General features: G+C 43.0%; 1 protein-coding gene across 1 annotated transcript in view; it reads left to right on the forward strand.

Moving 5' to 3' along the window:
* Positions 1 to 27590, forward strand: part of csmd2 (CUB and Sushi multiple domains 2) — a 1856113-nt gene that overhangs the window by 22453 nt on the left and 1806070 nt on the right. Inside the window, exon 2 of the mRNA XM_078566065.1 lies at positions 8200 to 8438. Coding sequence (XP_078422191.1) covers positions 8200 to 8438 — 239 coding nt within the window. The remainder of the gene's footprint in view (positions 1 to 8199; positions 8439 to 27590) is intronic.

Below are 27590 nucleotides of genomic sequence, written 5' to 3' on the forward strand. Positions count from 1 at the left end.
CAAAGAACCCTGGTAAATCTGAATTCAGTGGAAATCAGGGGAAACCATCCATGGATCGCGCAAAGGAAGATGATTGTGATTATTTGAGGCCAATCATCTCTGCTAGAGTTCCTCAGGGTCGTGTCCAAGGCCCAAACATCTTCAGCTGCTTCATTAATGATTTTCCCTCCATCATAATGTCAGAAGTGGGGATGTTTGTTGATGATTGCACATGTTGAGAACTGTTAGATACTGAAGCAGTTTTTTCCTCTTTATTTTTTCATGGGATGTGGGAATTACTGGCAAAGCCAGCATTTGTTGCTCATCCTTAATTGCCCTTGAACTAAGTAACTTGCAAGGTCACCTCAGAGGACAGTTAAGTGTCAACTACATTACTGCGGGTCTGGAGTCACATGTAGGCCAGATCAGGTAAGGACAGCAGATTTCCTTCCCTGCAGAGCATTAATAAACCAGATGAGCTCTTACAACAATCAATGATAGTTTCATGGTCACCATTACTGAGACCAGCTTTCAATTTCAGGGTTATTAATTGAATTAACCTGTGCCCCTAGAGTATTAGCCTGGGCCTCCGAATTACATTACCACTATAACATGATCTCTCCCCCCCCCCCCCGCCCCGTTTATGCCTTCTTGCAGCAAGACCTGGTCAATATTCAGAGTTGGGCTGATAAATGGCAAGCAACCTTCACACCACAAAAGTGCCAGACTATGACCATCTCCAACAAGACAATGTCTAACCCTTGATGTTTTTTTACCCCTTGATGTTCAATGGCATTTTGCATCGCTGAATCTCCCTGCATCAACCTCCTGGTGGCTACCATTAACCAGAAGCTGAGCTGGACCAGCCATATAAAAACTACAAGAGCAGGTCACAGGCTGGGAATTCTGTGGTGAGTAGCTTACCTCCTGACTCCCCTAGGCATGTCCATCATCTACAAGGCACAGGTCAGGAATGTGATGGAATACTCTTCACTTGCCTGAATAAGTGCTGCTCCAACAATATTCAAGACATTCAACACCATCCAGGACAAAGCTGTCCATTTGATTGGCATCTCATCTCCCATCTTTAACATTCACAACCTCCACTGCTGGCACACGGGGCCACTGTGTACCAATTACAAGATGTACTGCAGCAATTCACCAAGGCTCCTTCAACAGCATCTTCCATTTCCATGACCTTTACCACCTCAAAAGACTATGGTAGCAGACACATGGGAATGCCGCCACCTGCATATTCCCCTCCAAGTCATGCGCCATCCTGACTTGGAACTATGTCACCACTCCTTCATTGTCTCTGGGTTAAAATCCTGGAACTCCCTTGCTAATAGCACTGTGGGCGTACCTCGACCAGATAGACTGCAGCCATTCAAGATTGGCTCACCACCATCTTTTTAAAGAGAATTAGAGGTAGGCAACAAATGTTAGGCTTGCCAGCAAAATTCACATCCCAAGAACTAATAAAAGAAATAATTGAAGCAAAGATAAATCTTTCAAGGAACAAAATCCTGTGGTAAAATATTTCAATTATGCATGTTTTTAACATTTATATGTATAAAGTTTAATATGATAAGATGTGAAGATTGTCATTACTTCCATTTTAACGAGACATTCCCTTGCTTGTCCCATTTCTTCCAATTGGTGTAACAGCAATCTCACTAATTAGAGTATAAAAATTTGGATCGCTAGAATAAGTATTGTTGCAACTAAGTATTTCATTTATCATCTGTTCATAGACAAAGTTAATATTTGTAGCACATATGGACTTTAATTTTGTGTTGAAGTTCTCAGCATTCAAGAATAGTTTGTTCTATAAATTCTTTATTGTTTATGGAAAATGTAAAGCCAGAAGAGATTTATGGGACTTTCACAATTCTTGTGTTATTCGCAAATGATGCACCATTCTGTTTCCAAGTGAAAATTACCATTGTGTCACCTAAAATAACAACAGCAACATGATCACCACCACAGCAACAGCTTCTATTTATGTAGTCTCTTTAACATAGTAAGACATTCCAAAGCATTTCACAAAGGTCCATTAAACTATCAAGTGGCATTAATTAAATAATGGGTTTTAGAGAGGTTTAGGGAGGGAATTCCAGAAGGCGATGCCGAGACAGTTGAACACACAATATGAATCATGGAATAAAGGATATGATTGTACAGGAAAGAGGAGATAGAGGAATGGAGAGTTTGCAGGGGTGGTGGGTCTGGAGGAGGTTAGAGTTAGGGCATTGTAAGGCCATGAAAGAATTTCAAAACAAGGGTGAAAATTATAAATTGGAAGTATTGATTGATCAGGAGCCAGTGTAGGTCGGCAATGACAGAGGTAGTGGGTGAATGGAACTTATTGCATGGTGGGTTTCATGGTTTATAGAGACAGCTGTGGTGGAGGCTGAGCAGGAGAGCAATAGAACAGTTGAGTTTTCAGTGGTCAGATGTGCTTCGAAGAAGTAAGTCACATCAGGCTGCATAGATCCTGAAGGCAAGTTTAGTGGGAATGGGCTCAAGGCAACAGAAGGTCCCATAAGGAGACATGCAGGGAGATCAGAGATAAACTGGAGAAAGGTGAATTAGAAAAAGATGCGAGACAGGAGTATGTCAATAGATAGTGTGGGACAGGTTTGACTTGAAGGACAAGGGGAAGAAGCAAGCAACAGAAGCAGTTGAATGGATAGTCTCAACCATAGTAATGAGTCCATGAGCTCTTAATAATTGTTGGTGAGAGTGGAAGGCACAGGGGAGATAAGGCATGCTTTCATGGCCTCACTATGACCCATCTCTAACCAGCTCAACAATCCCCGCAACTCCCCATTCCTTGATCTCACCTCTGCTGCGCAACCACACGCTTCAACACAAGATTTATTTTATGTGTTCAACTGTTTAGGCACCATGCCCTGGAATTCCCTCCCTCAGCCCCTCTGCCTTATTACTTGTCTCTTTGCTCTTAAAGTCCTCCTAAAATACCATTATTTAGCCATTGCCACTTAAAGCTTAATAGTGGCTTGAACAGAAGTGCAGAAAATAAGTTGAGGATTTTTTTGCTTCCCAGTTTTTCTTTTGCAGGCCAGAATGAGATCCAGCCAGATCTATTAATGGATGACCAAACATGTTGTACACCAGAATGTTGAAGTCTGCCCCCGTTAGATTTGAATGTGTTCATTCCTGGTCAATGGTAACTCCCAGGGTGCTGTTAGTGGGAGTTTCAGTGATGGTAATGTCATTGTCAAGGGGCAGTGGTTAGATTCTGTCTTGTTGGAAATGGTCATTACCTGGCACTTGTCTGGCATGACTGTTACTTGCCACTTGTCAACCCAAGCCTGGACATTGGCCAGGTCTTGTTGCATTTCGACATGGACTGCTTCAGTATCAGGATCCGCGAACATTGTGCAATCATCAGCGAACATCCCCACTTCTTACCTTATGATGGAAACAAGGTCATTGATGAAGCAGCTGAAGATGGTTGAGCCTAGGACATTACCCTGAGGAACTCCTGCAGTGATGCCCTGGAACTGTGATGATTGACCTCCAACAACCACAACCATTTTCCTTTGTGCCAGGTATGACTCCAACCAGTGGAGAGTTTTCCCCTAGATTTCCATTGACTTCAGTTTTGCTAAGGCTCCTTGATGCTACACTCAATCAAATGCTGTCTTGATGCCAAGGGCAGTCACTCTGACCTCAACTCTGGAGTTCAGCTCTATTGTCCATCCTTGAACCAAGGCTGTAATAAGGAGCTGAGTGGCCCTGTCGGAAGCCCAAATTGAGCGTCAGTGAACAGGTTATTGTGAAGCAAGTGCTGCTTGATAGCCATGTTGATGATCTCTTCCAACACTTTACAGATGATCGAGAGTAGACTGATGGGGCAGTAATTGCCCAGGTTGGATTTGTCCTGCTTTTTGTGTACAGGACATGCATGGGCAATTTTCCACATAGCCGGTTAGATTCCAGTGTTGCAGCTGTACTGGAACAGCTTGGTTAGGGCTGTGGCAAGTCCTGGAGCGCAAGGCTTCAATACTATTGGTGGAGTATTGTCAGGGCTCATAGCCTTTGCAGTATCCAGTGCTTTCAATTATTTCTTAATCGGGTGGAGTGAATTGAATTGGCTGAAGACTGGCATCTATGATGCTGGGGATCTCTGGAGGAGGCCGAGGTGGAGCATCCACTCAGCACTTCTGGCTAAAGATTGTTGCAGAAGCTTCAGCCTTATCTTTTGCACTGATGTGCTGGGTTCCCCCATCATTGAGGATGGGCATATTTGTGGAACCTTCTCCTCCAGTGAGTTGTTTAATTGTCCATTCATGACTGGATATGGCAGGACTGCAGAGCTTAGACCTGACCCGTTGTGGAATCGCTTAGCTCTGTCTACCGCTTGCTGGTTATGCTGTTTGGCATGCAAGTAATCCTATGTTGTGGCTTCACCAAGTTGACACCTCATTTTTAGGTATCCCTGATACTGCTCCTCCCATGCCTTCCTGCACTCTTCATTGAACCAGGGTTGATCCCCTGGCTTGGTGGTAATAATAGAGAGGGGAATATGCCGAGCCATGAGGTTACAGATTGTGGTTGAGTACAGCTCTGCTTCTGCTGATGGCCCACAGTGCCTCATGGATGCTCAGTCTTGATTTGCTGGATCTGTTTGAAATTTATCCCATTTAGCACATTGGTCATGCCACACAACACGAAGGAGGGTATCCTCAATGTGAAGGCGAGACTTCATCTCCACAAGGACTGTGTGGTGGTCATTCCTACTGATACTGACATGGGCAGATGCATCTGTGGCAGGCAACTTGGTGAGGATGAGGTCAAGTAGGTTTTTCCCACCTGTTGGTTTTGACAGACTGCTTCATGCAAAATAACATTTTACATTTACATTGACCATGTTCAATCACTTTAAAGAATAAAAAAGCAGATTTTTTTTTAAATTGGTGAAACTTAAATGTTGATGCTCAGAAAGACTTGGGTACACTTGTTGAACAAGGTGTATTAGGAACATAGAAGTTTGGCATGCAGGTACAACAAGCAATTAGGAAAGGAAATAACTTGTTGGTATTTATTGCAATAAGTGATTACTGTACAAGAATAAGGAAGTCTTGCCACAATTGTCAAAGGTTTCATTGAAACTACACCTGGAGTACTGTGCGGAGTTTTGGTCTCAATATATAAGGATGGATTTATTTGCATTGGATACGGTAGAGTGAAGGTTTGCTGGAATGGTTCCTAGGATGAAGGGGTTGTCGAATGATGAGAGACTGAGTAAATTGGACTTGTACTCTCTGGAATTTAGAAGAACGAGAAGTCACCTCATTGAAACATGCAAGATTCTGAAGGGACTTAACAGAGTAGATACTGAGAGGTTGTTTCATCTGGCTGAGGAATCTAGAACACAGGGACGGAGCCTCAGGATAAGGAACAATCCTTTAGGGCTGAGACAAGGAGAAATTTCTTTACTCGGACCCTTTGGAATTCTCTAGCCCAGAGGGTTGTGGATGCTCTATTGTTGAACGTGTTCAAAGTTGAGATAGACAGATTTTTGATCTTTTAGGGAGTTGAGGGTTTTAGGGAGTGGGCAATAAAACGGAGTTGAGGCAGGAGATCAGCCATAATCAAATTTAATGACAGAGATGGCTTAAGGGGCCATATAGCCTATTGTTCCTATTTCTTGAGTTCTTATGTTAATCGCTTTGCAGATGACATTGCCTTTGTCAGTTATTTTTACTGGAAAAAGTCAGCATGTGTACAAAACAGAAAATCCCACTTTGTTCTCATGCTAAAACTTTTACCAAAATGGGAGAAATTTCCTCATCCTTATTTTAATTAATCCTTCTTTTGTAAAAGAAATCCAGTACTTCCAAATCAGGTAGAATCTTAGGAATTGCTAGAAGAAGAAAGACCAAAGTCCACCTTGTTCGCTTTTTACCATCCTGGTAATGGTATAACGTGATATTAGAGTTATTGGCTAATCATTGGAATTAATCCTGATCAATTAGTGGCCTAGACTCATAGACGTCTACACAACGGAAGGAGGCCATTCTGACCACACTGATTCCCAGATAGGGAAATCCCAATGTTGGAGAGCTTTGGGAGCCATAGTCTCCTTTGAAGTATGAGACACTTATCACATGTTAAATCATGAATTATGCATATACTGTATCCCAAAATGTTGTTTTCTGAAAGAAATTTGTGAAATTTGCTGTCCCATTGGTCAGCAGGGAGGTAGGAATCTAGGGTGCTGGGCCGCTGTTTGTCACCAGCTGTGCAAAAGTGCACAAGAAGAACCTAGCGAGGAGAGAACATTCCCTCTAATATTACCTGAGACCCTGCAGAAAAAATAATTGATTACAGCTTGTTGGCTCCTTTGACACTATGACAGAATCTGTGAGGAACCAAGGTGTCAATCTGCATTCATTTCCAAATTTTTGATTATTCATGGAATGTGGGTGTTTCTGGCAAGGCCAGCATTTATTACCCACCTCAAATTGTCCTTGAGAAGGTGGCGGTGAGCCACTACCTTGAATTACTGCAGACTGCGTGGTGCTTATTATGCTTTATTGTAGTGGTTGTACAACCGAGTGGCTTGCTTGGCCATTTCAGAGGGAAGTTAAGAGCCGACAGTCCACATTGCTGTGGGCCAGGATTCACATTTAGACCGAATGGGATAAGGAAGGCAGATTTTCTTTCTGAAAGAACTTTAGTGAACTAGTGAGGGTTTTAAAACAATCCAATGTTTCATGGCCACCATTACTGAGACTAATTTGGTCCAGATTTATTCAATGACTGAACTTCAATTTCCTGAGCTGCCGTGGTGAGATTTGAACTCTTGTCTCTGGATTTCCAGTTCAGTGATGCACCACTATGTGTCCATGGCCTCAATAAATATTGCAAATTTGCTGTTACTCAATAAATTGGAATGGCAATTAACTCACTGCTATTTGTTCTAATTTTGTTTACTCATAATTGTAAACATTATTCTTGTTTTTTGCACAAGCAACTGTGGACATCACAGTTTATGTGGCCCCTTTGTTGCAATAACCGTTAAGTCAGTATAGTTTTCTTATTTGTTCATGGGATGTGGGCATCACTGGCAAAACCAGAATTTATTGCCCTTTCCTAATTTCCTTTGAGAAGATGGTGTTGAGCTGCCTTCTTGAACCGCTGCAATCCTTGTGGGGTAGGTAAACCTGCAGCACTGTAGGATGGGGAGTTCCAAGATTTTGACCCAGCGACAGTGGACTCAGTATGAAATAGTTCCAGATCAGGATAGTGTGTGCCTTGGAGGGAATCTTGCAGGCATTTATGTTCCCATGCACCTGCTGTCCTTGTTCTTCTAGATTAAAAGAGGGAGCGAGTTTGGAAGGTGTTGTTGAAGTAGCCTCGGTGAATTGTTGCAGTGCATCTTGTAGATGGTCCACGCTGCTGTCATTGTGTGCTGATGGTGGAGGGAGTGAATATTTAAGCTACTGGATAGGATGCTGATCAAGTGTGCTGTTTTGTCTTGGATGGTGCCAGGCTTCTTGAATGTTGTTGGAACTACACTCATCCAGGCAACTGGAGAATATTCCATCACACTCCTGCCCTGTGTCTTGTAGATGCTGCACAGGCTTTAGGTTGATCAAGAGGTGAAGTAAACCTCATGATATACCCAAGCTCTTACCTGTTCTTGTAGCCACAGTACTTTTATGGCTGGTTTAGTTTAGTTTCTTGCCAATGGTGGTTCCAGAATGTTGTTGGTGGGGGCTGGGAGAGTGGGGGGTGGTGGAGGAGGGGGGCGGGATCAGCAAATGGTAATGTTGTTGAATGTCAAGGGAAGATGAATAGATTCTCTCTTGTTCTGCTTTGTTATATTACTTATTAATGGATTGAACTTCATGTATGGTTCAAAATGAAAATTAATCAAGGAGGAAAAGCAAGTGTGACTGATGCATTATGGATTCTGGTACTCTGGGGCTTTTAAGGTTTGGATCAAGCTCCTGTCAGTGAGAGTTGACCTTCAGTGTTATTGTTCTTGGTGCAGTACAAGTAAAGGGCAGAAAATGTGCCCAACTGGGGGTAAAAGCTGGTGCCAAGTATGCTTGTATCTAAAAATCCTGTATTACTTTGAATTATGCCAAAAGAAAAACTACAAAATTAGCCAAGAGGGAAACAGAAAGTTGATTGAGTTGGAAGTGTTGGTGTTTCCCCTGCTGTTGGTGGATTTGGCAGTGATGTAGTTTCCCCTGTTGTTGGTGGATTTGGCAGTGATGTAGTTCCTCCTGCTGTTGGTGGATTTGGCAGTGATGTAGTTTCCCCTGCTGTTGGTGGATTTGGCAGTGATGTAGTTCCCCCCGTTGTTAGTGGAGTTGGCAGTGATGTAGTTTCTCCTGTTGTTGGTGGATTTGGCAGTGATGTAGTTCCCCCTGTTGTTGGTGGAGTTGGCAGTGTTGGTGTTTCCCCTGTTGTTGGTTGGTGGTGGTATAGTTTCCCCTGCTGTTGATGGAGCTTGACTGTAAATGGTGTAATTACACAAACAGAAAGCAGCAACTCCAGGTTCTTTTAGTTGAATGGCAATATAATTCCACATCATATGTAACTGACATATTAGCAAAAATGTGCAGTTCCAACTACATGTCAAAAGAAGTGAGGTTCAGGAAAATAACATGAAATAGAATAATAGTGCTAAAGAGAGTTTTATTATAAATGGGACCCACTGAGGTGGTCCATTCTGTGGATTACGTTTAGTGTACTTTGACATTGTGATGCAGAATTGGGACTGTAATCATCCCACTTAATGTGAAACATTTTCTCATTTTGAATATCTTAGAGTACAGTTGTAAAATGTTACAGTTTAATCTAAGAGCATGAACAGTAATTTCCCTGTCCACGAGATTGATATCTTTACTCCTTCTGCTCGCAAACCACCGTGACCCTTGTCTGCATAATTTATTCTTTGCTGAACAAAATCAAAACTGCATGCTTATTAGGCATACTTGTGATAGACATTTTCAGGAAATGTTTCTACAACATTAGTTGACATTCTAGTCCCCATGCATTACAAAGGTCACAAGGACACTGAAATGTCCATGACAAAGATATTAAAATATTGATTGTGTTGTGTAACAGTGTTACATAGGTTCACTGTTTTGTGTGTTTGTGTCTGATATTCAATTAATCTTGTGTGCTATCTGATCACTTTTGACATTTACTTGGATTGATTGCTGAATTTTAGGTAAAGCTGGTGTGGCAACTGGAAATTGACCAGTCGTTGTGCACAATCACCTTTGTCCTCAACATTTATGGAACCTGAGCAGTCAGGAATGCATCACAAAGTAATAATCAATAAAGAAGGAGGAAATTGAGCTGGGTGGAAGAAGATACTAGTCTGCCTAGGAGTAGCTAGTTGCCAATCTTTAATTGAAATTATTAACTTTGATTATCCTAATGAAAATGTACATCTTTACATGGCATGCTCAGATGAACAGGATACATTGGAGAGTTTACTTGAAGAACACTCAATCGCCATGGTCAGCTCTTTACACTTAAGGTTAAAGTAATGAGATCATTGTCCATTAAAAACCAGCACAGATTTGTTAAGGCAAATCATGTTTAATTAACTTGCTTGAGTTTTGGATGAGTTAAAAGAGAGGGTTGATGAGGGTAATTTGGCTGATGTGCTGTACATGGACTTCCAAAAGGCATTTGATAAAGTGCCTTATAACAGGGCTGTTAGCAAAGTTAAATCTTATTGAATAAAGGAATAGTGCCAGCTTGGGTAAAAAATTAGCTAAAAGCCAAGAAACAGAGATTAGTGGTGAACAGTTGATTTTCATACTGCAGGCAGGTATACAGTGAGGTTCCCAATTCCTAAGGGGTTGGTTCGAGGCCCACTGCTTTTGTTGATCTATATTACTGACCTAGATTTGGGTGTGCAGGGCACAATTTCAAAATTTGCAGAAGACAAAAAAGCTTGCAATTACTGTGATGGGGATAATAATAGACTTCAAGAGGATAGAGCCAGGCTGCTGGAATAGCTGGGGGCATGGCAAATGAAATTTAATGCAGCAAAGTATGAAGTGACACTTTTGGTAGTAAGATTGAGGAGAGGCAATATAAAATGAAGGGTCCAATTCTAAATGGGGTGGCAGGAGCAGAGGAACCTGTGGTATATGTGTAAAAATCATTAAAGGTGGCAGGGCAGGTTGAGAATAATGTATATGGGTCTCTGGACTTTATAAATAGAGGCATAGAGTATGGAAATAAAGAGGTTTTGGTGAACCTTTATAAAAGATTGGTTCAACCCCAACTGGAATATTGGGCTGATCTTTATCCTCATGGTGGCAGGCCCAATGACAGGCTGGAAAACCAGGGATGAAACCATCTCAGCTGTTCGTGGAACCTACAGCCGCACTTTATGGGTGTTAGGTAACTAATTAGTTGCATCTGGGGCTGCTGTCCCTTTAAAGGACACTGACCACAACTAGGAGTTGCCAGCTTATCAGGAGGACAACAGGTCAGCAGTCTCAACTGCGCCACTGTATGTTTGGGTTCCTCCAGGACCACTCATCTCCTGACCTCATTACAGCCTTGGTTCAAGAATGGACAAAAGAGCTGAACTCCAGAGATGAGTGAGAGTGACATCAAGGCCTCATTTGACCGAGTGTGGCATCAAGGACCCCCAGCAAAACTGGAGTCAGTGGGAATCAGGGGAAAACTCTCCACTGTTTGGAGTCATACCTGGCACAAAGGAAGATGGTTGGGGTTGTTGGAGGTCAATCATCTCAGTTCCAGGACATCACTGCAGGAGTTCCTCAGGGTAGTGTCCTGGGCTCAACCATCTTCAGCTGCTTCATCAATGACCTTGTTTCCATCATAAGGTAAGAAGTGGGGATGTTCGCTGATGATTGCACAATGTTCAGCACCATTCACGATTCCTCACATACTGAAACTGTCCATGTCGAAATGCAGCAGGACCTGGCGAATATCCAGGCTTGGGCTGACAAGGGGCAAGTAGCATTCACACCAGACAAGTGCCAGGTAATGACCATCTCCAACAAGAGAGAATCTAACTATTGCCCCTTGACATTCAATGGCATTCCAATCACTGAATCCCCGACGATCAACACCCAGGAGGTTAACATTGACCATAAACTGAACTGGACTAGCTACAGGTCAGAGGCTAGGAATCATGAGGTGAGTAAGTCACTTCCTGCGTGTCCAAAGCCTGTGCTCCATCTAAAAGGCACAAGTCAGGAGTGTGATGGAATACTCTCCACTTGTCCGGATGAGTGCAGCTCCAACGACACTCAAGTAGCTGGACACCATCCAGGACAAAGCAGCCCGCTTGATTGCCACTCCATTCACAAACAATCAATCCCTCCACCACCGATGCACAGTGGTAGCAGTGTGTACCATCTACAAGATGCACTGCAGGAACTCACCAAGGCTTCTTATACAGCATCTTCCACGCCCATGATCACTATCATCTAGAAGGACAAGGGCAGCAGACACATGGGAACACCACCACCTGGAAGTTCCCCTCCAAGCCACACACCATCCTGACTTGGAAATATATCGCCGTTCCTTCACTGTCGCTTGGCCAAAATACTGGAACTCCCTCCTTAACAGCAATGCGGGTGTACCTACGCCACATGGGCTGCAGCGGCTCAAGAAGGCAGCTCACCACCACTTTCTCAAGAGCAATTTGGGATGGGCAATAAATGATGGCCTAGCCAGCAATGCTCACATCCCACAAATGAATAAATAAAACTGGTAGCCTCTGCTGGGACTGCACATAGGAGAAAAGGATGCCAAGTAAGTTTGCTGCCGTCACAAGCAGCTAAGGGTGTCTGGGGCACTGGGGCCAGTCAGGTAGGGCCTGTTGTGGGCAGGGGAGATGGAGGAGATGTTGGTGAGGGCAGTTGGCTATTGCCAACAGGAGGCCCCTCCTGAGTGCCTCCTCTTTCTCCCCCCTTTTTGTGAATCCACAGGGAGACCTGGTGCCTTGCTATGCAGCTGAGGGCCTACCTGCCACTGGTAAAATACCAATGGCAGTGGGAAGAGTCCCCTAACTGGTCCTTTAATTGGCAGAATTGGCCTCTGGGTGGGAGTGTAGTCTTCCACCTTCCCTGCTGCTAGCAAAATGGCATGACGGTGGGAAGACAGTGGGCACTCTACTGTTTACCTTCCCTCACCAACCACTGAATAGCAAGTAGGAGGAGTGGGAAGGTAAAGAAAAAAATAAATGTTTCTCTTTCCAATCTTTGAAATACCAGGAACATGGCAGCCTTGATTGGGAAGTCAGTTACCTTGAGCTGTGTTTGCTTTTTGATTTTACTTTAAAAAAATTACAAGATTATTTTATACCAATGAGAACTTTAAGATAAGGTAATTCAAAAGTTTATCCTGGAGTATTCCATTTGTCATTTTTATTCTTCTATTTTGCGTTTTTTCAGGATTGAATACAATGAGGATTTACGTCTTGTGAGACGGGGATTTTTCAGTATTAAATAATAGGTTCAAACATTTAAGTGTTTTTCAAGCAGTTATACCCAGGGCACCCTTAGGAATCCCTTAATTGATTTTGGAATTTAATGCTATTATTCATGAATATATCCATAACTGAAGGAAAAATTGTAATGGAAAAGTTAGAGACATTCCCCAGAGCAGAAGTAAACATCTTGTAACATGGTTCTTTCAATAATCTGTTTAAATTGAGCGAGCATTGATATCCATTGTTTTGGATATTAGTTCTTCACCTACTGCAGATTTGTTTGCTGTCATGTGAATATACCAACTGATATAATTTCTTTCATGATTCCCTGGATAAAATGGTGCGTTTAAAAGTTCCTTTTTGCACTCTAGCAATGAACAACCCTGTTACAGCTCTCCTCCTCCTCCAGGCAGGGCCCGATTATGACATGCTGAGGCTTTCAGCTATATCAAGCTTAAGAGGCCCCTACAATAAGAATAATACTTTGTTATTCCCACAGAAAGGACACTGAAAATATAAATATGAAAGTTTTATATTTGCATATATACAAAGGTGAAGGCACAAAGGAAAAATTATAATCTAACTGAAACACATGTCTTAGAAAATACCTATTTGCATTATATAAAACTTTCAAATTAAACTTCATGATTTCTTAATTATTATATATGAAAGCTTTTTATCAACACCAACAGATTAGCTGTTACACACATCAGCAGCTTACTAAATGGAAGCAGTAATACAACCTGCAGTGCGTCTGTTTGCACATCACATAAAGTTAAAAATTTTAAACATTTTATTTCATGATCTTTGGGGACAAAGTAATCGATAATATCCTCAAATGATAAGCTATGAGGTTTATCACTTTCAATGCACTTTCGATGCTGAGGGAAAATAGCTATCCTTGCAGCATTGCTGTCCACAGTTCATTCCTGATGTTTTTCAATCGCGAAAATTACCTTTCTCCTGAGGAAGTTTGTTACCATTAGACTCAAAAAGAGTCACAATCTTGCTTCTACATTAGGGAAAGCCAACTGAATTTTACTTTGGATGATGACTTGTTGCAGGTCCTGGTGGCATAAAGTTCCTTTATCTGAATAATTTGCTTGATATAAGCTTGGAAGTGCTTTATTTTTCCAACATCGTCAGGTTAATTTTTCATCAGAAGCTTTACACCTTCACACAGCTGATTTTTGAGGCATCTAAATCAACCAAAAATGAAGAATTCTTTACAACATTTTTACATAGGTTTCTAATTTCTTCAAGTTGGTTTCAAATGCATCCATCATAGGAATAAAGAACTTGTCAATTGGAGAAAGCATTTCATCAGCATTTGGTACGTCACCATCATGGAGTTCATTTTTTCTCATTCTTTTCCTTTTATTCACACACTTGAAGTATATATTAGGCAGGTTTTCTTGTGCTTTGAGTTCAATTTCATCAAAAGTTTCTCAGCTTTATTTCAAGAAGTGAGAGAGTGACGAGTAAAGCTTTACACATGTACTGAGGGCTATTAGTGGATCCTGTAGGACCTGGCTGGTTTTGTGGAACTGATACAAATGATTCCAAAGTTCTAACATAAACACAAACTCTCATTCCTCCATTTTCAATTGCAGAATGCCAGCTTCTCTCCTTGTATCACCTTTTTCATTGTCATCAGTATGAACATGAGTAAGAGCATCAATAATTGAACCATAACTCTCAGCTGTGGCTGAAGTAACCTTTGCTTGTGCTTCCCATCTAGAGTCAGAGAGATGTTTTGGTACTGTGGAATCAGGACACAAAAATGATTTGAGTACTTTCCAGCATTTTGAAGAGGTAGAAAAGAATGTGTATATTTGTTGCACAACAGGAAACAAAGAAATACTGCATCTAGGCAGCAATCAGCTGCAGCCTGGCCAGCAAGATTCAGTGAATGTTCAGCACATGGAATATATGTAGCATAATTATTTTTCTCTAGACATTTTTGCTGCATGCAATTATACCTTCATGCCATGTTAGTTGCATTGTCATATGACTTTCCTCAGCACTTACTGAAGTCAACTTTGCAGTCATTGCCTGGATAATCCAGCACCATATTGGCCGTACTTTTTCCACTCTGGTTTTCTAATTCAAGGAAAGTTAGAAAGCGTTCGATAGGAAAACCATCATCAGCTGACACACATCTTACAATAACAGTTAGTTGATCAATATGTGAAAGCTCTGGAGTATCCTGCTTTTCTCAAGTCATCCAAAATAGATCTTCTACAATTTCAGCCATAAACTCATCACATAGTTCACCACATATTGTTTTAGACAAGTTTGAAGGCTTCCCAGCTCCATTGCTTTCATAATGTTTTCTATGGCTTGCAAGAAATGGATCAAACTTTGCAATGAGTTCTATCAAGCCGAGAAAGTTCCTGTTACACGGTGAGGCAAACTTTTCATTGCCTTGCCCAAAAGCTAGTCCACGTTATGCTAATGTGCACACAACTGCGATAACATGTTCAAGGACATGCCTCCAGAACTCTTGCTCCTTTTTGATCTGTTTCTCCAAGTGTGAAGCCAAGGTTAACCCACGTTGCCTCATCAGACATGTAAGCAAAGCTTTTCTATGATCCTCTGAGTTCTCATGATATTGAATTTCACCAGGGTTTCACCAGTCATTAAACCTATCACTAGCCAGTGCTATTAATGATGTTGAGAAGAGTTTGCAGACAAAACAGTAAACACAGCCAGTTGCTGGAGGTTATACTAGCCACTCTCAGTTGTATTTTTCACCATTAAATTTTGTTAAATGAACTAGACCCTTTGAACAATATCTAATTTGGTTTTTGAATGGCCACTTTGATTTCTCAAATGGACCGTTCCAATGTTGACACTGTGAGGGATCTTTCTGTGCCCAGAATGAAATAACATCCCCAGTCAAGACCCCAGAGACTAAGATAATTGGACTTTGTGTACCTATTTCTTTCATCTGGGATTTCAGGCTCTGTAACATTCTCAGGTGTACTAGTCACATTCACTCTGTATCATGCATCTTAGTAGAAGAGATGGATGTTTGTGGTTGCTGTGGACCCAGCTGACTCTCTTGAGCATGAGGTCCTTCCTTTTTTACAGCGAAGTAACCGTCAACCTTTGGTAATTGTTTTATCCATCCTTCAAGTTGCTTCTTTTTTCTGTCCTGACATCCACTTTCAAAAGTTCTTTTCATTTTTAACAGGTCTCTCTAAAATAATAAGGCAATTAAACCTTAGACAAATTCTTTGAACTCAATCCTTTATGTTTGCAAGTAAAGTAGAAGTAAAACGTACAATACATGCATTTCAATATATATTATCTGGTGTCAAAGAGAGAAGGGAGGTCCCACCAGTGGGAGATCCCACCAGTGAATGGCTCTCACCTATGTTGTTTTGCCGAAACAGGCACAATGTGTGTACATGTTATTTATGTCTGCAAAGAACAGGGTCCTGTGTATTAATGTATATGGCTTCCAGTATATGTAAATGTCCCACGCTGCAGGCCTGACTGACAATCTTAAATAGGTTGTCAGCATAATTCTTAGCACACTGAGGATTATTTTGCAGATGTTATCCAATCGTGGAATCACATGTAATGTTGGACACTGTGTTGGGAATTTTGCAAGCATGGGCTGATTGGGTACAGTTCATACCTTACCTGTTGTGAACAGCAGAAGGGACATGCTGTTCACTAAACAAAACAGGTGACAGCCATTCACTGGTTCATTCCCCAGGGCAATGTCTTGACCAATCAGAGTCAAGCTGCCTGGTTTAAATTTCAAACAATGTTTGGCAGTTAACTGTCAGTCAACACCAGATGGTGCATTTTCCATGGGAGCACCTTTGCCAATCCGAGTCCACAAGCCAACCAATCAGCACTCTCTTCTCATACAGCCTAGATATGTTTCCCCTAACATTGGTGTTTTCTTGCGAATTGTTTTGATGAGTGTAAGACGAAAAGCTTTGACCAAAAATGTCTCTTTTTCAGCAATACTTAAGTTCTCTACAAGTCTCAGGTGTGGTTAATTGATGTGATAATTGATAATTGTGGCTAATTGATGTGATTCAATCAAGAGTCCAAAATGAACCTACACTCCAATTATCTCCCATCTGGATCCTCAGTTCCATTAAGTTTCACTGTATCTCATCACAGAGATTTGCCTTTACTTCCACATATGCAACATAAATAAAGGCTTTTCATGTGTGAAAATGTTGGCTGGATAATACAACTGTGACCCTTCGATCCCAGGAAGACATTATTCGGCCCCAGGAGAATTGCTCATCAAGCTTATTGATTATCCTGATGCTGTCGCACTGAAGTCTGTAGTTTGTGGATGTAACAAGTATTCATCTCGACCAATTCTAGAATCTTTTCTCCAAGGTGTACTTTGCAATGGCATTTATATTAGGACTCTAAATATTTGGGAAAAGTAGTATTCATTGAGAAGCACCATAGTTTTTCCTGCCTCCCTGCAGCATGTTCATTTTTGCATTGAAGGCTGAACATTATTCCTTTCTTAGTTCCCATTCTCCCCATGTATGATGCTGAATGAGTGAAGTAGGATTCACCTGGTGACCTTTGATATGTCTACTAGAGGGGAATAAGCGTTTTTTGTCAGAGATGTGTTCTCATCCTGATGAAGCCATCTACTTACCTGTGAGGATCGTTGCCCCTGAACAGCTGCCTAGCAGTGCTTTACAGAATCCTTCTATTAAGGCATAGTACGCAAATCGATATGGAATTCATTGCTTGACTGTGCCCTTATTGACTTAGGGTAGATAGAAAGGGTTGACCTTCATGAGATGGACAATGTCAAGGACTATAATGTTATGAAAACGGTGCTTCAGCACATCTCCTGAGTGCTCAGCAGGATCGCTGAAGGGAAGAAGTTGTCGTTGACTGCTGTGTCAAAACTGACTGGGCCATGTCTCTCCCAAATGCCAGGGCAATGCAGGATGTAGACTTGGAAGGCTTGCAATAAATGCAGGGCCATGAGTGCTTATAAATTATCAAATGATGGTCTTGCTGAGCCACTCTCTGTGAGGACAATGCAAATGTAGCTCACGGCTTTGGGTGCATGCTGTAGAGTAACAGGTCACTGTACCCTGATGTCCAAAGGCATATTGGGGCTCAGTAACAAGATGAGGCCTCTGCATTATTCACCCATGAGAGCTGGCAGTTGGAGAGATGGTACTATCCAGAACAGGTACGAGATTTGAGAACAAGACCAAAATGTTGGTCATTATCAATGAAAGTGAAAGATGGAGAACCATGATTGTTGATGTCGCAAACATGGCACCTGAAGAAGAAGAATGGTTCAGGTTGTGCTATATTAATAGCAGCAAGCTTATCAGTTCTCACCATAATTAGAGGGTAAAACAGTAACTGCTGGTTAGTGCATGGCTAATCTTGGAAATACTGTCAGTGATGCCTTGTTTCTCAACAAACTGTTGTTTGGTTTCTGTTGATGGAATCTGCAAGGAGATCACAGTCCTGGTGTGAGCTTAGGCTAATTACCCACTACTCACTCTCTCTTATAAAATGGCTGAGAAGTTGCAGTTTGTTCAATCATGAGTAACTGCATTTTTAAACAATGTGGTAAGCAATAATCACTGCTGAACAACCTGTTTGGCTCTGAAAAAATATTTTTACAAATATGGAATCTCATTCCCTCAGGATAAAATTCTTCTGTAGATTAAAAAAATGTTCTGGTTTGCACTTTTATGCTTTTCTGTCAATCCCATGTGTATGCCCCAATTTTTATTTTGCTTCTTGTACAATGTCTTCAAAGTAATTTACATTTCCTGCATTTTGCTTCCTACATGTCTCTAAACGTAAAGATAAAAACAAAAAGCCAAAAGCTACTGCGGATGCTGGAAATCCAAAACAAAAACAGAATTACCTGGAAAAACTCAGCAGGTCTGGCAGCATCGGCGGAGAAGAAATCAGTTAACGTTTCGAGCCTTCATGGCCCTTCGGCAGAACTGAAGCATACTAACTATGCTTCAGTTCTGCCGAAGGGCCATGAAGGCTCGAAACGTTAACTGATTTCTTCTCCGCCGATGCTGCCAGACCTGCTGAGTTTTTCCAGGTAATTCTGTTTTTGTCTCTAAACGTCCTCAACCTAGTTGAAAGAATATTATTCTGCTTGCCCTGCTCACAGATGCTACAGATCCTCTGTAGAGGGCGCCAAGTTCAAACAGTTGTCAGATGACTGGAAGTCTCCGCTTCTAAGTGTGAGAAGTCTTGGGCATCTGCACCTGAAGTGAACAGCAAAAAATCAGCCACTTTGCTGTTTACAGAAAAATCCGGGGTAATGAATTTTGATTATCAGGTAAACTAAAACGAGAAACAAAAGCAAACTAAGTTAGTAAAAATAATGACACTCAGCTGATCATCATGGTACCAGTTGAAATGCAGCTTTCAGCAGCAGCATTTAAAGGGATCCTCACCTTTATTAACTAAGTCCTTTATCAGTTGTTTTAGCCTGGCAGAGTGCAGTTGACTCAAGCTTTTGACTGTTTTGGCTACTGCTTGGCAGTCCGATTATTTTACAGAGTCCAATTTTGGAGGGTTAGAGCTATTTCCCTGAAGTTACTTGTTCACAATTGCTGAAGTTGGGCATGCTGATGAACTTTAGCCTTGATGTTCCCAATTCAAGAGTAAGAGAGACAGTAGCAGGGAAGGCAGCAAAGGACTGGCTGGAAGAACAGGACAAAGGAGGCAAGGGTGCAGAAGGTCTTGCAGCATGTGTGTTTTCAGAAACTGGTCATCTGGACCTCACAGAGGAGCACTGTGTAAGGTGGCTGTATTTTAACAGGGAGTCCGCCAAACACTTCTGCAACCTAATGCATCAAGAATTGCAACCCAACACCATGGCTTGCACTTCTCTGCCTGTGCCAGTACAGTCATTGTGGCTTTAAACTCTGAATGCTTCTAAACTGCTCTGGAAATATCAGCAACGCCCATCAGTTTCCATGTACAGAGTGATCAGGCAGGTCATTGCTTGTGAGACATGAAAAGTACCTTACCTTCCCTGTTGAGGCTGAGAAACAGGACCAAAGAGGGCTGAGATTTACCTGCATTGCTGGATTACCACAGGCACAGGGCATTTTATGCTGACACACACAAACTCCTGCATGCTCCCTATCAGGAACCCCTTCTGTTTCTCAACAGGAAATGCTTCCATTCACTCAATGCACAACCTGTTTTTGACCATAGGCAGTGAGTCATGCACGTCTGTTTCCAGTTTGTTGGTAGCAGCCTTGATTCTTTTATACTGCAGCAGTCCTCAATTGTACCCAAGACCAGCTTGGATTCTGGGAGACGAAGGCTATCCTCTCACCAACTGCCTCATGGCTCCTGCCAGGAATCTAGGCATAGATACTGAACTCTGACGTAATGACAGCCACGCATCAATGATGATTTTCAATGAGAAAATCATTGGCATTCTAAAACAATAATTTTGCTGTCTGTACAGATTGGGAGGGTTTTTTTTTTAGTGCAGGTTGAGTCTCAATGTTCAAAACTGTTTACTGCACGCTCCCAATCCAGCTATTCAAAAGGAGTTGCCTTGAAGATTCCTGAAGAGAAAGAAGTGCATTGTGAAGGTAACCAGGATTTGGGGAGCCAGAGGCAGCTAAAGAAATGCATGCTATTGTGAGCTGCCAACAAAGGGTTGAGAAATTCTTTTGATCAATCCCTCCCCTACCCAAGCACCAACACTCTGTCCTTTCATTTCACTCAGTCCTGGCACCTACCACATTAATGCCCTCAAACTGCACAACTGTTGTGTTCCTTATATATCCATATGATTATGAAGACCGACAGTAAAACCAATACAAGATATTTTCTTCCACGGCTTCAATCGACCCATTCTTGACTTGACAAATACTTAGATGACTGATGCTTATCTACACATCATTTTTGTGGAGCAGCTCACTATTTCTTGTGTGCTCCTATACCTATTTACGTAGTGCTCCTATTAATGAGCTGGTTCCCTAGTGGCTACGGTTCAGAAGATAGAAGGCTGCTCTAACTTCACTGATGGCTTTTGAGATGGCCATTTTGGGCAGGAAACTCTGGCCATTGAGCATCCAGCTGCAGACTGCTGGAATTTTGCTTCTGTCAAGGTATTCTGGTTCACCTAGCTAGCAGACACCAACAGGAGCACTGGTTGAGAGGCTGGCAGAAAAGTAGGCATGCAATGAACCTGATAGATTACAGCAAATGCCTCCCCATGGAGCTAGTGTCACTTGGAAGAGCTTGAGTCTCAGAACTTGTATTTCTTGGCTTTAGAAGCCTGATAGGGTGCCTTTAAAACCCCAAACTTACTTTTGTCTTTAAGGCTTTATAGCCCAGGAGAGATGCTGGTTCCCAGCAGTCTGAGATTTCATCAAAGTAGTCAGAACTGTCAGCAGAGACTACATGGATGTGGATCCTTCGACGGTGTCTATAGAGTTGCACTCGCGTCAGGGCTACAATTCAAGTCCTTGCTGCTTTTTAAGTTTAACTAATATTTTTCTCACTAACTTTCATTCTCACTGTTTTTACATCTGATAGAGTATCTTGCAGTTGCTGGAATCAATGGAAAATCTTGTTTATGAACCATGCCTTCTGTAACTGTTGTAATTCATGCAATGTTCAGTCATACCTAATGGTGTAAGTCCAGCAATCATTAATATAATGATGTAGAAGGTGTACATTGCAAAACAAATGATCTTCTCCATATAAATGTTGCAGTTGGATTAATTTCCAAAGTTTTGTTTCAAATGTTGGATTAATATATAATTAGGTGTTGAGAGGATTTTTTTGTTTATATTGCACTGAATGCCGTATGGGTGAATCCCATCAGCATTTATGCATAATTCCTCCACATCGATATATTATGCACATTAATTGGGCTAAATTTTCAATTGCCGGTAGGGCAGGACACCATTTAAAAATGGTGTTCCCGGACGGCGTGTCTGGATCCCAAAGTCTCCGGGAGGTGCTCTGATTTTCAAAGGGAGGGTGGAAGGTGGGGACTGGGGAACCTACACACCTCCAATTAACATCCCATTCAGCTACTTGAGGAGCTTGTTAATGTTTTGGGAGGGGTGGGGTGAATGAATCAGAGTCTACTTTCCAACAAGTCACCACCCTCTTCTCATGTAGTAGAAATTGTTGTTCACTTTGAGAATTGGAGTCTGTCCTGATGAGTGCAAGATGAAAAGCTTCGACAGCATATCTCTTTTTTAGCAGTACTCAAGTTATGTACTACCAAGCAATAATTTTCGATTGTGAGCTTGATGAGCCTAAACAGTTTAACTCTCAGGTTCAATGCAGGGAGAAACAAAATGATTTTTGTAGGCAGAGCAAAGTCAAGGACAGGGCTTGACAAACTGTCAGTTATGACCCTCAGTGTGGCCGCAATGCAAGATTTTGGGATCCCGAGCTCCGAGGCAGCAATGGCAGCCTTGGAGCTCAGACTGAGTGGCAACAGCTGTGAAGTCCCTTTAAATCCTCAGATGTTTTTTCTGTGGTTGGGCATAGATTTGTGACGTCTGATTGGTGGAAAGGTAGGTATTTGTTTTTTTTAAAACTTGCAGTTTTAAACAATTCGCACCACGCTGAACTTCTCCCCTCCACCCTCCTCCCCCAATCAGGAGTTGAAGCTAACCCTTGCACCCCCCCCCCACCCCCAACCACCACCCCCACGCCCACATACCTGCTCAGGAGCTAAACAAAAATTGGGTCACACGAGGAAAACGTTTGGGAAGCACTGGTCTAGAGGCCTTTGGGGACCTTAGGCATTACCCCTTATCATCCCCTTAGGGAACAGGCAATTCTAGTGATGTGTAATGAGGCAGGTTTGATAAGGGAACTTAAGGTGAAGGAACCCTTAGGAGGAAGTGACCATAATATGATAGAATTTACCCTGCAATTTGAGAGGAAAAAGCTGGAATCAGATGTAACGGTATTACAGTTGAATAAAGGCAACTACAGAGGCATGAGGGAGGAGCTGGCCAGAATTGACTGGGAGATGAGCCTAGCAGGAAAGATAGTGGAACAGCAATGGCAGGAGTTTCTGGGAGTAATTTGGGAGACACAGCAAAAATTCATCCCTAGGAAGAAGAAGCATACTAAAGGGAGGACGAGGCAACCATGGCTGACAAGGGAAGTCAGGGACAGCATAAAAACTAAAGAGAAAGCATACAATGCGGTGAAGAGCAGTGGGAAACCAGAGGATTAGGAAGCCTACAAAGACCAATAGAGGACAACTAAAAAAGAAATAAGGAGGGAGAAGATTAAATATGAGGGTAAACTAGCCAGTAATATAAAAGAAGATTGCAAGAGTTTTTTTTAGATATATAAAGGGTGAGAGAGAGGCAAAAGTGGACATTGGGCCACTGGAAAATGACGCTGGAGAAGTAGTAGTGGGGAACAAAGAAATGACGGAGGAACTGAATAGGTACTTTGCATCAGTCTTCACAGTGGAAGACACGAGTGACATCCCCAAAGTTCAAGAGAGTCGGGGGGCAGAGGTGAGTATGGTGGCCATTACCAAGGAGAAGGTGCTAGGAAAACTGAAAGGTCTGAAGGTGGATAAATCACCTGGACCAGATGGATTACACCCCAGAGTTCTGAAGGAGACAGCTGAAGAGATAGTGGAGGCGTTAGTGGTGATCTTTCAGGAATCACTGGAGTCAGGGAGGGTCCCAGAGGACTGGAAAATCGCTAATGTAACCCCCCTGTTTAAGAAGGGAGTGAGGCAAAAGACGGGAAATTACAGGCCGATTAGCCTGATCTCGGTCGTTGGTAAGATTTTAGAGTCCATTATTAAGGATGAGATTTCAGAATACTTGGAAGTGCATGGTAAAATCGGGCAAAGTCAGCATGGTTTCATCAAGGGGAGGTCATGCCTGACAAATCTGTTAGAATTCTTTGAGGAGGTAATGAGTAGGTTAGACAAAGGAGAGCCAATGGATGTTATCTACTTGGACTTCCAGAAGGCCTTTGACAAGGTGCCGCACAGGAGGCTGCTCAGTAAGATAAGAGCCCATGGTGTTAGAGGCAAGGTACTAGCATGGATAGAAGATTGGCTGTCTGGCAGGAGGCAGAGAGTGGGGATAAGGGGGTTGGTGACTAGTGGAGTTCCGCAGGGGTCAGTGTTGGGACCACAACTTTTCACTTTATACATTAATGATCTAGATGAAGGAACTGAGGGCATCCTGGCTAATTTTGCAGATGATACAAAGATAGGTGGAGGGACAGGTAGTATTGAGGAGGCGGGGAGGCTGCAGAAGGATTTGGACAGGTTAGGAGAATTTGCAAAGAAGTGGCAGATGGAATACAACGTGGGGAAGTGTGAGGTCATGCACTTTGGTAGGAAGAATAGAGGCAAAGACTATTTTCTAAATGGGGAGAGAATTCATAAGTCTGGAGTGCAAAGGGACTTGGGAGCCCCAGTCCAGGATTCTCTTAAGGTTAACTTGCAGGTTGAGTCAGCAGTTAGGAAGGCAAATGCAATGTTGGCATTTATTTCGAGAGGACTAGAATATAAAAGCAGGGATGTGCTGCTGAGGCTTTATAAGGCTCTGATCAGACCACATTTAGAATATTGTGAGCAATTTTGGGCCCCGTATCTCAGGAAGGATGTGCTGGCCCTGGAGAGGGTCCAGAGGAGGTTCACGAGAATGATCCCAGGAATGAAAGGCTTAACATATGAGGAACATTTGAGGACTCTGGGTCTAAACTCGATGGAGTTTAGAAGGATGAGGGGGGATCTGATTGAAACTTCCAGACTACTGAAAGGCCTGGATAGAGTGGACGTGGACGTGGGGAAGATGTTTCCATGAGTAGGAGAGGCTAGGACCTGAGGGTACAGCCTCAGAGTAAAGGGAAGACCTTTTAGAACAGAGATGAGGAGAAACTTCTTTAGCCAGAGAGTGGTGAATCTATGGAATTCATTGCCACAGAAGGCTGTGGAGGCCAGGTCATTGAGTGTATTTAAGACCGAGATAGATAGGTTCTTGATTGGTAAGGGGATCAAAGGTTACGGGGAGAAGGCGGGAGAATGGGGTTGAGAAACTTATCAGCCATGATTGAATGGCAGAGCAGACTCAATGGGCCGAATGGCCTAATTTCTGCACCTATGTCTTATGTCCTATGTCTTATCTCGCAGTATGGTCACTTTCACATGTGATTAGGCTGCTATTCCTCGAAATGTTGCCTGCTCTATTCAGCAAGTCAGCAGAAGGCCCCATCACAGCTGCCATCTGCCTTCCCAGTCAGGTCGTGCTCCAGTAAAGCTGGTTTAGTACATCACACGTGTCTCGGAATATAAAACATGTGTTACCTACAGGGGTGGAGAAATATACTGAAACCCCCTATTCCTTTTTCTTATTGTCCTTAATTAGTGAGGCTTTTTTGGAAAGGTAGTGGGCACAATTTTGCCGTCAGCGAGCAGGGGGCGGGGCCCGCTCGCCGACGCGTAAAATGACGCGGGATGATGTCGGGCGGAACCCTTGATGTCATCCCGGCCTATTTAAATTTTCAGGAAGGCTGGGGCGCAGCAAAATCAGCTGCGGGTCTGCTACCAGCCAATGGCCAATTGAGGCCTTGACAGGATCATTTAAACAATTAACGGACCTGCCCGTCCAACCTTAAGGTTGGTGGACAAGCCAGGAGCCCCGGCGGCAAATAGAAAAAACATGAAACCTCATCCAGCGGCAGGATGAGGTTTCATGCAGGGTTTTAAAAAGTTTAATAAAGTTATCGTGTAAATTATGAACATGTCCCATCTCATGTGACATTGTCACGTGAGGGGGACATGTTAGGGAATTTTTTTTTCTATTAATCTTTTTCAACGTGTAAGCGATGTCCCTGAGGCAGCACTTTGTCTCAGGGAGATGTGCGCTATTTTGTGCGCGCATGCGAAAGAGCGCACTCTCGCTATTGATGACCCCCCCACCGCGCCTGCACAGGAAGCGCATAGTGCTTCCCAGCCAGATGTCACGCTGGATGGGCCTTAATTGCCCCGCCCATTTAAAATGGCGGTGCGGCCCGCTTCTCCGGCAGGGATCGGCTCCCTGCCCGCCGGAGTATGGGTCGGGCCCGCCTGCCCGACAGGCAGAAAATTCTGCCCAGTATTTCAATCCCTTTGTTAGCTTGTGGTAAATTTAAAGAACCAATAGCAGACTTTTGTGGATTTATTAATAAAGAAGATTATTTATTCACACACTCACCCCGAGTCTAAGCACTGTGTCAGTCACTCTGCACTCATGCACACACACAAGAGAAAAAGTACAGTTAAAGAGAATAGAGCACTTCTACAAATTGTAAACAAAAGAATAGTTCACAGTTGACATGTCTAGCTTATTGTAGGAAAGCTGTCTTTGCTGGTCCAGTGAAGAATTGAATTGAATCCACTCTTGAATTGTAGTTTATATGAGTTCAGATAGCTGGAGTCACATATCTGGTTTATTGCAGGACCCTCTCAAAGAGATGAGTATTCACCAGGTTATGAAGTTTGGTGCTTGTGGCTTTTGTATCTGTAGGTCTAATTTTTTTACAGGTGGACTTGGATTAAGGAATCAGGCTAGGAGGCGTTTAAAGACTTTACAGCCTCCCCCTTCAAAAAAGGCAAAGATCTCACTGACTTTCGTGCAGCTACTGTGGCTTGTGCAGCAATTCTGTAGACTGTCCAGGTCTTTTCTGGGTATTTAGTTCAAAACTTGTTATCTCCAGGCAGTTTCAGTCATATGACCAATACTGGTATTGTCTAACCAAAGTTCAAAGAAATCACTACACAATAGAAGGTAGATGGTGGTCTTTCACACTTTCACGTCATGTCAGCTTTCTTTTGTTACATTGGAAACTTGGAGACATAGGCCGCCACTTTCCAGGCCCCCAAAACAGGTTTCCCTTCGGGGCTGGCGAGCCATTGAAATCGCAATTCACATTGGCAGGACTGGAAGATCCCGCTAGCGTGAGAAGCTGGAAAATTCCAGCCATAGAGTCTAGAAGTCCATTGATTCTTTGCCTGGAGTGAACTTCGAACAGTGGCAGTTGTGAATTTCACTAAGGGATGCTGTCTAGGTCTGCCCATTCAAGGGGCTGGCCTGCACCCATGATGATTCAATTAGAACTTTCTGGAAGCTTGAGGTCATCTGTCTTGAATAAGCAAAGGTCACATTACTCTTAGCAGCCATCTCAGCCACCTTGTGAGTGGCATTTTAAAATATAAAAGGCAGTTCCAGAAGCTTCCACAGGAACGCAGTCCAAGGGCAGAATTTTACATGCCCACTGGTAAGGGGCGTGTTCAGTGGCGTGAGTGGACTATGTGGTGAGAAGGCCAAAAATCAGTTTCACAACATCGTGAAACCAGTTTGCAATCGTCCACTCTGCCCATCAGTGGCGGGCCGCATTTTTGGATGTCAGAGGCCTCATTGTAACACATCTGCATATCATTATAAGCCCACCCCGCCTTAATCACCCCTCCAAGCTGGGTTCACAACAGTGTATATAAGGCGTGCACTTGGTGGGCTGCACTTCGAGGGGAACTCGGAGATGAGTGCACAGTAACGTTGCAGAGTGCTCACCAGAGTCGACTGTTGGACTTCAAGTTTAAGGCGCATTGTGGGGGTGGGGGTGGGGGCAAGGGCTACCCTGCAGTTGATGGTGGTGCACAAGTACGTGCAGGTTATGGAGGAGGGAAGCTGCCACGCATTAGGGGAATCTTATATAAAGTGAGCATTCCTCCAGAGCTGAGACAGTTCAAATGCTGGACTTTAGCTTACCTGCCCACTCAAGCAATGCAGAGGCATGAAATTTCCATCAAGTGCTCCAGAGCTTTTCAACCCCCAGACACAGACTGGAAACTAATGAACATTTTAGTGGACTGCAGAACAATTGGACGACTGGGCACGTTGTACAATCTCCTTGCTAAAGCTGGCCATGGAGCAGTCACTGCTGGAGGTGCTCACAGCCCCTTGCAAAGTCATCATTCCGGTTTGGACCAGTCTCCCCCATGGTTCAAGCTAACAGTGCAGCCTTGCAGCACGGGTTAGGAGAATGCCTGCACCTGATTTGAGAGCACAGCATGCAGTCCAGTGGGCTAAGCTGCTGCCAATGAGGTGGATTGGGG

Source organism: Cetorhinus maximus, chromosome 21 (assembly GCF_964194155.1).
Source record: "Cetorhinus maximus chromosome 21, sCetMax3.hap1.1, whole genome shotgun sequence".
Lineage (NCBI taxonomy): Eukaryota > Metazoa > Chordata > Chondrichthyes > Lamniformes > Cetorhinidae > Cetorhinus > Cetorhinus maximus.